We start from the raw sequence: 12,882 nt of genomic DNA, 5'->3' as shown, positions 1-12,882 counted from the left end.
CAGTGGTTCTCAAGTATTTTCCATCATGGCCCCACTGGGGGACAGAAATGTTTTTGCACACCCCTCATTTTAAATCCTGGAAACTGATATCTATTTATCTGTACTGTACAGACTGAAGTTGAAACTGTACATACAACAAAATGGAGAGCAGTGAAGCATACAAGCGTATTCAAGACTGAAACTGCAAGAGTGCAACAAATTCATATATGTTGGTAGGTCTACACTAATACCAATATTGAAAGTCCTCTCTGCCTCTCAAGCCCCCCTGAGAGGTCACTGCACCCCCACCCTTTGGGGCCTGCCTCACTATTTGAGAAGAACTGGTTTAAACCCAATGTCTAAACCCTATATGGGTAGAAACAAACTGGATGAACCTGCTGTTCCAGTGTGCAGGCTGCAACGTGCCCCTCCTGTCATGAGACCACACAGCAGTAGAAAGTTCAGGTTTTAAAAGCAAATTGTCTAATCACATTTAGACTCACTACCAGATGGCTGTTTGGTGTCATTGCAAAAGGCACAAAGCAGCTTATCAAAAGCCTTATCTTAGGGATGAGAAAAAGTAACATTCCTATCTGCTTTGATAGATTTGTGTCCAAAATACAGTATATGGTCACAGAGGTGAACATTTGACGATGGATGGTAAGGGAAGTTTACAAAAATGGTTCCAGACAGAGGAAGACCTCTATGAAGCAATCTTCACCCCCTGGAGCAACATTCCCACTAGCCTCCTATACAAAAACTGGCATCAAGCATGCCCAAACCAAATTTTGAGCTGATTATTAAGAATGGTGCAGCTACTCATTTTTAGCGTGGTTTTTGCTTCCTGCCAAAACGGTCTGTTTTAATTTATTCCACCCACGGCCCACCTCCAGGCATGCCCATTCCGCTGAGATTGGTCACACGCCTAAAGTGCTTCCTTACTATGAACCACATAATGATATCTGCCCCTCTGTGACATCACAAAGGGACAGTTTTACCACGCCATCCCAAACTTCTTTCAGGGCTCACTTCCAAATGTGCAAACCTCATTATCTGAAACTTTGGCATTGTTTAACACGAGAATACACAATTCTAACTCCATTTATAGGTCAGAAAAGTGGAAAAAGCATAATAGGTCCCTTTTAAAATTTTGATCAGGAGTGTAGTATATACACTGTATAAATATATGGTGATCTTGAATGTCTGTAATGGAATAAATAACATGCAATAATGACCAAAACTCCACACCACCAATTGAACTAGAAAGCCTTTATTCTGATAGCAACAATACAACAATAGTGTGTGAGAAGCAACCTAGTTGTAATGTTAAGTGTAAAAAAAAATCCCAAATAAATCACAGAAGGGCCAATTTTTAAGCCTTCAAATCACAGCTACCAGAGGTTTACGCTGTAATCATCATATAAAAAACAGTCCCTTGTGGTGAAATTATTTGGCACATCATCTGACAAAAGATTAATTATGACAACACACCTGACAATCATTACTGCAAAGCCCTCAAGAACCCCTTTAGTGATCGCTGAAACCTGATCTCACACTCTGGTGTGTCGCTTTATCAGGATACAGAGTCCAACGGTTTCATCTGTAGCCGTCATGTAGAAACAAAGAGAGGGGGGTGAGATCAAGCTCAGAGGTCACTAAAGTGTTTTATGTGTTTATAGAGCAATTAATGTGTTTGTGAAAGCAAGCTAAACAACTTAGTAGCTCTCCAACAAGCGACATGTCCTCCTTACTTCATCTTCTCCAGGACAGAACGTACCTCCTCTGGTTTGTAGCCCCAAGGCCCCATGTTTCCCTACAACAATGACCAGAAAATCTTCATTCTCACTTTGTCATCCACAGACCACCACACTTGTACTTTTTCCTGTAAATGCACATTTTTTGGCACCACTCGTGTCAGCCTGGAGGCGGGCCAAGAATTCCACAGCTATCTGTGATCGTCTCTCAAGACTAGACACGCGATTGCGTGGTCCAAAGGGACGTTTATGTCCTGCTGCCTGTACTTCCAATCACGCTATTTACAGGGACGAAAGAGAGCAGTCAATGTAACAAGGAAACGTTTCTTCTTTCATCAGAAATGCATGCTATAGTTGGAAAAATAACTGCACTTTTTGGGGAATTTTCCCACCATTCACAATCTCGATGTGAAATATGAACACATTTATTTCTCTTATCCACATCAGAGTCGCGAGGGTATAATGCTTTTTTGGGAGGGAATTGCACTTTTTTTTTAATTTTGCACATACTTCTTTCCCTTTTCTGTGCATTCAATTGCAGGAAAATGAGTTAATATAAGCTAGCTAACAATGGAGATCATAAGAAATAGGTATTTTGACGCTAAAGCCCTCACAAAAAAACCCTAAAAAACCATCAGCAATGTTCATAAGGGACCTCTATGTATATTAACCAAGCGACAGTGACATTGTTGTAGCAGCTAACACAAAAAACTATATTTATCTGAAATAGGTGTGTCCCAATGATGTGTATTGTTAACTAGCTCATAGATAAGATAGGCGGTATTGAAAATGGATGGATGGATAGCTCAGGTTCAAACTGTTACCATGATTAATTGTACAAGCAATGTAAAATAAATACTTTAAAATAAATACTTAACTGCCATGCATGTTTAAAAAGTAGCTAACCATTGCGATTATTAAAAACAAAACGCAATCCTTACTTCATTGTTGAAGATGTATTGCGAGTTGTGTTAATGTTCTCAACAGTCATACAAGCGTAAAAAGAAAAAAAACTTGATCACAGAAGTAATACAAAGTATATGGAGTCATGTCCCATAATTTCCACTCATATTTGAGTCGTACAAGTGTAAAAAGAAGTTAACCCAGGTAAGAGCTTATGTCAAGCACACTCACCTTGTAGACAACTTTCCTCTTATGCAGCACATAAAGCCTGTCAGGCATGGCGCCATATTTGATGGCGGTGATGTTGGTCATGTCGTCAACCACCACTGGACAGAGTGGGTCTTCTTTCATGACCAGCTGTCCTGCAGACAGCCTGTCCTCCAGGCTCTGGTGCTTGTTGATGTCGATGTTATTGGCGAAGGCCCAACCATCTGAAACAAACATCCATTGGCCACGATATTAGGGACACCAACAAAGTACCTTCTTGACAAAATATTACAAACACCTATTAGCAGTCTTTATTCATTCATTCATTTTCTACTTAACACAGAAAATGGTAATGTTTAAAATAAAATTTTTAATGTAGGTTTTTTATTTATAGCAGATTAATCTATATGTTGCTCGGTGTTAATTGCATTAAATGTATTACATTTGACTGCAGTAATATGCTTTGCATACACATCCTTTTTTCTCTATGCTCGGCCTAGCTGACCCACCAGTTGAATGCGCCTCCTCCACGTAGACCACAAGGAAGTCGGCCACGTCGCTAAAGTCCTGTACGAGCCGTTTGAACTCGGCAAGTTTGGACATGAACGGTGGTCAGGTGCAGCTTCCAAAACTCAGCACCAGGGGCCTCTGACCTGTGTAGAGGAGCAGCAAGCATGGAGGTTAGCTTCATGGATGAGGGACTCTCGCCTCCAGAGCCTTCATATGACTGCCATTCAACCATTCAATCTCTGAGATTTACCAGGACATCACAGGATGCCACCCAGTAAGTTTCATACAAATCTGATGTAGCATTTCAGAATAAAGGTACTGTGAATTCCGCATACTGTATGTGACTGTATTTACATTTTGAATTTAGAGAGCAATTTTAAATAGTCCACAAGTAATCATTCAAAACAATTTACTCTACAGTGCCAAGATGTCACCCAGTAGGTTTCATGCAAATCTGAATTAATGTGAATTTACTAGGATTCACTAGAACATCTAAGGATGTCACAAAAGAAGTTTTATCCAAATGTGAAGCCGTCTTTCATAAAAAAGGGTACTGTGAAATCTGTTTGTGACTACAATTACGGAAGTTACAACATAATCCAAGGATGCCACAGTTTCATGAAGAAAGTTTCATACAAACCCGGTGCAACCTTTCAGAATAAAAGGTACGGTGACGTCTACATACTGTATGTGGCACTTTTAACATCTGATTTTAGACAGCAATCTTTAAAAAAAAGTCCCCATTGTCATTCAACAATTCCACTTCCGATTTACGCGACACTTCCACTTCCACCCATGCAAATCAGAAGCAGCATTTCAGAATAAACCCCCCCTGTGAAATCTGTGACTGACGCACCTTTAAGAAATTGGCAGATGCTGCTCTTCTCTTTGTTCATGGTGACAACAGGTGAGTCGGGGGCCTCTCCCCCTACAAACGCCTCTTGTCCCAGAGACATCCACATGTGCCGTGAGGCGACTTTGACGAAAGCTGACGACAAAAAGGTCGGACCCCAGTCTTCGTACCTGAATTTGGGATTCTTGGACATGAGGATCGTTTGATCAGATTTAAGGATAGCTTTCTTCGCCAAGCTTGGTGAAATAAGATGCACGATTCGAAGCAACGTCATATAACAGATCAAATACAAGCACATGCATGCTGTCTGAAGATAGACTCCCACTTTTTGCAGAAACATGACGGCTCGATTGTGTCTCCTCAGTTTGGAGAGTCGTCACTAGATATACAACGTCTGTTTACGCCTACAGGCAGTGATGCCTTCACTTGCGGCTCGTAATTTTTACAATTCCATGTTGTGTAATTAGAATACTTAAATATATTCATTTTTAACCATTTATTCAAGATATTCAACGTCTACGACATTCAATTAAGGTGACCCTTAAAAAAATAAATCGTATACAGAGAAATACACCCGTATCAAATGACCTGTTTTTCCCCCTACACAGTTTTCAGGCTAGCACCAAAGCCTCATGGATAGGGTATATGGATATATTGACCTGATCAAAATCTTAAGACCAATTGAAAAATAGCTAGAATTTAATGAGGTTTTACTTAGAGCTGCAATATGCAAAAGAAAGAAGGGGGATTGGGACCAAAAGCACTTTGAAAAAGTAATTTATTAATTCAACTGAAATAGACTGTGTATCAGCTGATCAAAAGTTTAAGACCATCACTCAAAAAATTACAAAAAACAAAAATAAATTCTCAGTACGACTCAGTAACGAGTAGCTCCAATGTTCTTGTTAATCACTGCAAAAATTGGTGTGTCTTGACGGAACAATCGAGACAAATTGTCTAAATTGAACAATCTTGGCACACAACTACTGTTTTGAAGACAGAACATAAGTGTTATAATGACAATTCCACCCTCGGCCATCTCTGTGTGGAGTTTGCATGTTCTCCCCGTGCATGCGTGGGTTTTCTCCAGGTACTCCAGTTTCCTCCCACATTCCAAAAACATGCTAGGTTAATTGGCCACTCCAAATTGAATTGAATGTGAGTGTGAATGGTTGTTTGTCTATATGTGCCAGCTGGCGACCAGTCCAGGGTGTACCCCGCCTCTCGCTCAAAGACAGCTGCGATAGGCTCCAGCACCCCCGCGACCCTCGTGAGGAAAAAGCGATAGAAAATGAATGAATGAATGAAAAAGTAGCCGGCAAATGCGATAGCCACTTGTAGCTTGCCTGTGGAACAAAAATGAGCTAGCTAGCTGCCGCCAGAGAGGCACTGAGAGCCAGGAAAAATGTGTAAACAAATATGGCAGAAAGCCGAAGAAGACTGAAACATGAGCGATCATACACGCTGGTTAGATAGGCTTAGCTCTTGACTGTAGAGAAAAAAACAATCAAACAAGAAACGGATTTGCAAGCAAATGTATTTGAAAATCTCATTTTGGATTTGAAAATCTCATTTGTGGGTTTACAAATTGTTGTGGGCGGGGCCTCCTCTGAACAACATTACAAACGTTTTATTGGTCTGTCTCAACTTCTGGCAACTTCCGCCTTCAGTTGCACACAGTGTTGCCAACCTGTCAAGCTTATTTCAAAGTTAGAAGCAACTATAGTATCAAATCTAATTACTTTTCCTGGTGTTGTTGGAGAGTTGTCTGGTATTTGGGGACTTAAAAGTGAAAGCACATATCGTTGTGCAGTTTCTGTTCTCACTGAACAGCAGGGGGTGCTGCTGAGAGGTCACACTCAAACCTTACGTGAAGTCACTTAACTGTCAGTGTGTCCGACGGTGTGATAGAAGAACGTTGTGTGACAAATGAAACAAATATTTCTAACTGCAAGATAAAAGGTGTTATAGGTGATGGCCAATTTTAAATGATCAATTTAATAATCAACTTTATGTGTAGTTCTAAATGTAATTGTTTTACCCACACTCATGCCAAACATGGTTTTTTTTCACCTTGCAAATATTTTTGTTTGATTGGATAAAAAGACACAATTCCTCTCCATACAGTCGTGCAAAGTTCAATCCTTGAAAACAAACACACAACACCCTTTTTTTTAGAACGCTTTAAACGCTCTCACAGCCCTATGTCACTTGTTGGACTTGGTGGACTTTACGTCATAGCCGCTAGATGGCGCTGTATAACAGTATATAGGGGCACTGGACAAGAAGCGATGGATGTTTCTCCCAAATGAAGCCATAATTATTTCATTTTATTATTATGAATTATTTTATCATTTCATAAAATGTATTAAGAAAGTCTAAGATCTATACGTTTGAGCATTTGCCCCACATCTTTGACTATGGGACAATATGATTCTGTCACAAAGAGAATCTTTGACTTGTGGGTTTGTGAAATCAGCAGAATTTCTGTCCTATAGAATATGTTTAATTAGTGTCTTCGCAGTATCTTTGGAGATGGTCGACATGAGCAAATGCACAACGTCCAAATACTTCAAACACAAAAATGATCTAAAAACAAAGCACACAAACGTCATAAAACACATGCTGCAAATTAAAATGCTGAAAACAGTGCAGGATTTAAAAAAAATGCCAAAGAGAAATAATCAAAATGGCAAAAACACAAGCAAACAGTTTTCTTTATTGTTAAACACTTAGTCGATTGCATACACTATAATACCGTAAGATATTACGTCAAAAGTCTTTAAAGACGAATATAGCTCATGCAGCTCACCTCTGGTAATCTGGCTAACTTCCTACCTTGGCTCACTTCCGGTTTGTTTGGGAAGTTGCACGTGTTTTGGGGGTTTGTGTTTTTCTCATTTTCTGCATTTCTAATTTGTTTGTTTTTCCATCCTGCAGCACAAAGTATATAAAAAAGTGTAATAATGATGTACCTTCTGCCATCAAATGGAAGAGCATTTAATTATTTTGTTTGACACTATGCGTCGCTGGCACAGATAAATGAACAAAGATAAATTATTTATGGTAAATAAATGTCAAATTGGATGGGTACACTAGACAGCTCTTATGTGCCGCAGCACAGTGGTTGGGAATCATGTAGATCATTTGGTGAAGTAAACGGATGTAACAGTGAAGGGACTGGCATACAGAAATGTGTCGATCCAGATATCTCATCCTCTCACAGAACACAGAGCGCCGTCATTGGTGCGCCTGAATGCTGCAGCTCGGGTCCAGATATCTGGTGTCAATCAGAACCCAGAAAGAAAGGAAGTGGGAGGGAGGTGATGCTGATCCTCAGAAAGGATGCTATCGATCAGCCTCGCAGATGTTTTGCAATCAGGCGGCACATGCACATGTGTATAAGCCCACATTTTTTTCTCCTTAACAGCTGATATTGAGGTAGGTGTTACTAATCAATACTTTATACAACTTTCTGAAACGTTCCAGCAAGTGACTCTTTTTTAAAAAAATCCCGTAAGGTAATGCAAGCAGCAACTTATCCGAGCTCCGCGGTGAAGCCGACGTTTCGATGCAGAACTCCTTACCGCTGTCCGGGATGGTGAGCCACTGTCAGACGCCCACCTTCAGCGACTTCTCTGCCGGCCAGACGCGCTCGGTGTACGGCGGCAGGGCGGACACATGCGCGCGGCGAGCCGGAGCCACCGGCTACGGAGCAGCTCTGGCTTACCGGAACCCACACCAGCAGCACCACCACGATGACAGCAGCCCCAAACGTAAAGTGCACGTAGCTGCCAAAGCTCCACGCTCCTGCTTCACTTTCCCATCACTGCAAGGTAGGATGCTAAATATGTTTTTGCTTATTGCAAAGTACACAACCATTGACCGTTGATCCTTTGCCAAAGTGACCAATTCTAACAGCTTATTTGAGATGGATCAACACTCAAATGCTCCTGCAGAGCACAGCTGCACAAGTCATTCAACATTGCTTCTGTGCATTCAATGGGAATTTATTTGAGGCAAAACAAGGCAAAGCGATGATTGGTGGGGATGTTGGTTAGCCCTTCCATAATACTAAAACTTGGTTTGTTTAAAAAAAAAATACAGTTAATAGTTTGGAACACATTTTTTATTCCACCGATTATCACAGTGCAATTGATTTGGAAATCGATTCCAGGCCAGCTGTGAGACAATCCACTATATGAACCACTACCCTATTTCATGTCCATGCATGGATTCATCAGTAAAATTGTAGTGGCCACTGTCACATGCAGAATATCTCTTTAAACACCACATGTACACTACAGCTTTACAGATGCCGTGTCAGGTATTGTGTTAAAGACACATAGTGGTGTCAGTTATACAGACTGTCCCAAAGGTTTGACCTTATTCTGTTGTTGAATAAGAAATGGTTGCTCAAATGATCTCAAATCTGAATGATATGTTGACTGCCGATTTGACATGTCAAGTTACAGGAGTGCATGCATTTAATATTTGAATATTTGAAGGTATGTGAAATCGGTTGTATTATATACCGTATATGTTGGAACTTTAATGTATATTTTGTCTACTTACATTAATTAATAGGATATATTACAACATTTTAAATAATGTAAAATGTCTTGGGACACTTTTTTTGTTTTTTTGCAAGTCGGAAAGGAGGTTGTAACATTTATTTATTCATGACTTTGATATATGTATATCCAGTGTCTAAGTGGGGCATGGCATCCATCAGAATGCCACAATTTAAAGAAAGACTAAATTTCTAAGTGATATGACTTGGTCAGCTAGACAGGTATGCATACTGACCATATGGGCATTCATCATCAATGGGCATTCAGTGGAAAGTGGGCATTCTGCAAGATGCTCCATCATGTTTAGTTGTGAGAGCAAGCAAGATGAAGCGGATGTAATTATCGCGTCCTAAATTATGATTGGACGGACCAGACTTTTTTATTAGAAGTCATCCTTGCAGCAAGAAGGGGAATCAACATATTTGATTATTGTTTCTTCTTCTTACCAAACACAAACCATATGTCCTCAGAACAGCCTATAACATCGTTGCCCGGGCCTTCCATTCCCCCAAAATGAATCGTCCCATTGTCCCACGTGACGCTTTTGAATTCCCTCCCCGTCAATTACGGATTATGCCAAGCAGATTGACACAGAGGAAGACACGTGTGTGTTTGTCTCCGAGGTCTCTGCAAGGCAAACAGTTTCAATATCTTGCGGGTTGATGTATTAAATTTGTTTTTCAGCCTCCCACGGAGTGCTAAAAAACATGACCCCACATCTGCTCCCTACATCAAAACATACCCGACTTGAAATGATTTAGAATTTGTAAATCTGTTGAGTTCTACACGTGCGTCATTGTATTTTAGCATGAATTCTGGGGATTTGTTGTTTGACGGTATTATGGTCAAACATTGAGGGCGGTAATACTGATCCCGGTTCTCATCATCCTTTTGTATCATGCCTCATTTCACATTGATCATATTACATCCTTGCCTTCAGGGGGATATAGCACTGGAATTTAAACTGGAATTATCTCAGCCGTTAGTTTAGACTCATATGGGCAGGAAACGCTGAACAAACTTAGGCTGCGGTGTTTATCCCCATGGAAGTCAGACAGTGGGATTCCAAAATTCAAAGGCTTTATTGTCATATGTGGAATAAATCAAAGCAGTGGAATTCTTACGTTGTGCTTTCTTCATCCTGAGGTCATCAGTTATTATATTGAAAATATACCAAGACTAAAAAGTAAATAACCTACGTGCATGCCTGATGATTTTATTGACTGTGGTGACGCATTTCCTGTATCTTCATCCACTGTGCTATAAACACTAGTTCCCACTAGTACCCAAAAATGATCTACACACTTGACCCCCACTTGAAAAAAAAGAATATGTGGTTTTGAGTGAAGCGTGCACTCTCGCATCATTTGATACCTTGCTATAGGTCTTTGGTGGAAAATTGTTTGAGGTACAGAACAGTGATTGGCTCACCTTTTTGGGTTACGTTTAGCTCTTGTCTGTCTGTTTATTGACTCAGACTTTGAGAGGATGAGTAATGACCGTTTTTTGATTGGCTCAACGTTTGCGTCACACATCCCGTTTCCCATATGCGCAGTGTTACAGTATGTAGCTCATGGCTGAGTTTTTTATGTTAATAGATGCGTAAAAACGCTGATATAAAAGCTCTGATATATTTTTGTAAAAGTCCGATCACCTCCTGGTGAGTTTGGGTATATAATCCTCCATCTTGGCAGGCAAATTAAGTCATTCATTCACCAGAGCATACAAATATCTTGCATTTTGACTCGCTGTTCTTCAGCTGCTGCTGGCCCTTCCTCTCTATGGAAGTATGGCAGCAACAAGCACCTTCCAACTTACATATGCCTCCACTCCTTCAGGATGTAGCGGTACTCTTGTAAGATATTTATCTGTATTCTATTGTCAGATTAAAAAACATTACACAGTCATGGTTTATAGTAAATGTTTCTGCAACATTATATTATTGGTGACATGCTGACAAACAGAAGCAGGCAAGTGTTATGATTCAGCTTAGTACACTCACTGAGCACACATAATGTAAACTGGGTTAGGTGTTTGCATGCTCTGTATTTGATCCGGGAATGTGCAAATTCTGCGATTTATACTATTTACACTAAATACATATATAGTATAATACATTTCTCTGCCTCACAGGCCTCCTCTGACTGCACATCACTGGTATCTAGTATGCATAACTTCTCAAACCAAGTCATACCAGTTTTTAAGTAATTGTTTACAGTATTTCCTTTAAAAGGGACCTTAATTTCCAGGTGTGCTACTAGTTGCTTTTGACTTTTGTAGAAGCCTCCCTCTCCCATTTATACTATGGGTCATGATAGACAAACACACGGTGTCTACATCGTATCTGTAACGCTGACATTTACAGCAGAGTTTAAAGGGAAAGTGGCATGGAGCATTCTGCTGCAAAAGCTGCTAAAATATATACAGTGGAACCTCATTGAATCTGTTCCAGAGGTTCCGATTCAAAACAGAACATACGCTAAATGAATACATTTTTTGCATAAGAAATAATGCAAAGCCAATGAATCCATTCTAAACACCCCAAAATGTTATTATTTTACACTAGGTTTACATGCAGAAAACATGCAGAAATTAATATAAATGATAAGTAAAATGGATAAATTCATATTTAACATCACTTTTACCTTTATTGAAAATCTGATTGTTGGCTATGTAGGCAGTGGAATCCACACTTTGTGTTTTGCAATGAGTTATGTCTTGAATTCATTTGTGTTTCTCACCTTCTTTAGCGAAATGCTGGCACTTGCAACTTGCTTTGGCTCCATCGTTGGTTATTTTGCAGCCGTTATCAGTAAGCAAAACAGTACTTAGCAAAGAACTACAGAGTCAACTGCTGATGACATGATAGATGGACAACATAGCTGGGGGGGACATAAACACCTCAGAGCGACGAGTGAAATTATTACAGAATAAAAATAGAGCTGAAATAATGAATTAGTTGCTTATTAATGAAATAAATTATTAAAGAAAAAACATGGCACCCTTGAACTAAAACTGCACTCCACTCTGAATTTGTTCTGTTGACCTTTATTGACTTTCTGTAGAAATTCACCAAGATCTTTTTCACATAAATATTTATCCAGCTATAATTGTAGGACTCGTAAAATTTTGTGTGTGTATGTATATATTTTTTTTACCTCTCCCTAAATGGCTTTCAACGTCTTAAATTGCCCCATGATTGGAGATGTAATTGCTTTAAGGCTGCTTCTAATGTTCCTCACGGTGATTAGTTGCACTTGTGAGACACACTTAAGGTTATCTATGAAAGCTTTACACGAGACTACATAAAAAAAGGTAGGAATTTTACCTTGATATTAAACTGATTACTGAACGTGATTAAATGGCCAACATATTCTTTTAGCTGTCGATGCATTTGAGCACCTCTGCATCACTCTTTGAAGCAGCTGCTATCCCAGATGTTAGGAAATGCTGATTAGGTGGAATAATAGTAGGATTTGGCTTTTTATTGGACTTTTAGTTATGTTCGGTGTTTGTTTTATATGTGTCATCACAAAATGTTGAGCAATGGGAGTAACATTATTCTAAAACAGTTTGTAAATTCCCAAGAGACAGCCCACGTTTTTGTGTGAGTGTGCAGTGAGTTATGGGCGAACGAGAGGGTACTTCTCCTGCTGCCTGTCCCTGGGAAGAGTGTTAGAGGGCATAAATGTTTGCAACATGTTTCGCTGATTCACAAAGCTGAGGCCCAGTGATGCTTCCGCAGCGGTATTCCCGTAAAGCTCACGTCTGGCCTGACACGATGGGAATGCTGGGTAATGGAATGAGTCAGAGCAGATGGGGGAGAGAGGAAACACCAATGATCTAAGCGGTTGATTCACATCAATCCTATGTGATGGCGTATATAGATGCATCAGCTTGTAGTATGTGGTTACATTATCAAATAAAAATGTACAGTAGGATGCTAGTTGACTGCTTTGAAACTTATTTTCACATTTCAAATAAGTAAGTAGTTAATTTTACAGGCAGTGTTTTAATTTAATGTTATTCGGTGTTGTAAGAAGCACATTCAGTTTTTTTGTTGTATGTTGTATTCTCGTGTTAAACGATGCCAAAGTTTTAG

At 39.8% G+C, this 12,882-nt stretch overlaps 2 protein-coding genes across 3 annotated transcripts in view; one reads left to right on the top strand and one right to left on the bottom strand.

The window, feature by feature from the left end:
- Positions 1-1,233: 1,233 nt before the first annotated feature.
- Positions 1,234-4,606, bottom strand: dio1 (iodothyronine deiodinase 1). Its single transcript, XM_058073175.2, has 4 exons — positions 4,210-4,606; positions 3,353-3,496; positions 2,868-3,067; positions 1,234-1,792 (listed from the first exon to the last, which is right to left on the bottom strand). The coding sequence occupies exons 1-4, from the start codon at positions 4,544-4,546 to the stop codon at positions 1,727-1,729; spliced, it is 747 nt and encodes a 248-aa protein (XP_057929158.2). The 5' UTR covers positions 4,547-4,606; the 3' UTR covers positions 1,234-1,726.
- A 2,834-nt stretch (positions 4,607-7,440) lies between these two features.
- glis1b (GLIS family zinc finger 1b) overlaps positions 7,441-12,882 on the top strand; it is an 84,249-nt gene continuing 78,807 nt past the window's right edge. For both annotated transcript variants that reach the window (XM_058073780.2, XM_058073779.2), the window contains exons 1-2: positions 7,441-7,647; positions 7,728-8,042. In XM_058073780.2, coding sequence (XP_057929763.2) covers positions 7,778-8,042 — 265 coding nt within the window. In that variant the 5' untranslated portion in view covers positions 7,441-7,647; positions 7,728-7,777. The remainder of the gene's footprint in view (positions 7,648-7,727; positions 8,043-12,882) is intronic.

Source organism: Doryrhamphus excisus, linkage group LG4 (assembly GCF_037039965.1).
Source record: "Doryrhamphus excisus strain RoL-2023G ecotype Guam linkage group LG4, RoL_Dexc_Guam_v1.1, whole genome shotgun sequence".
In the NCBI taxonomy this organism is placed as follows: Eukaryota; Metazoa; Chordata; class Actinopteri; order Syngnathiformes; family Syngnathidae; genus Doryrhamphus; species Doryrhamphus excisus.
The sequence above is the reverse complement of the archived record's forward strand: the minus strand, read 5'-3'. Positions and strand labels throughout refer to the sequence as shown.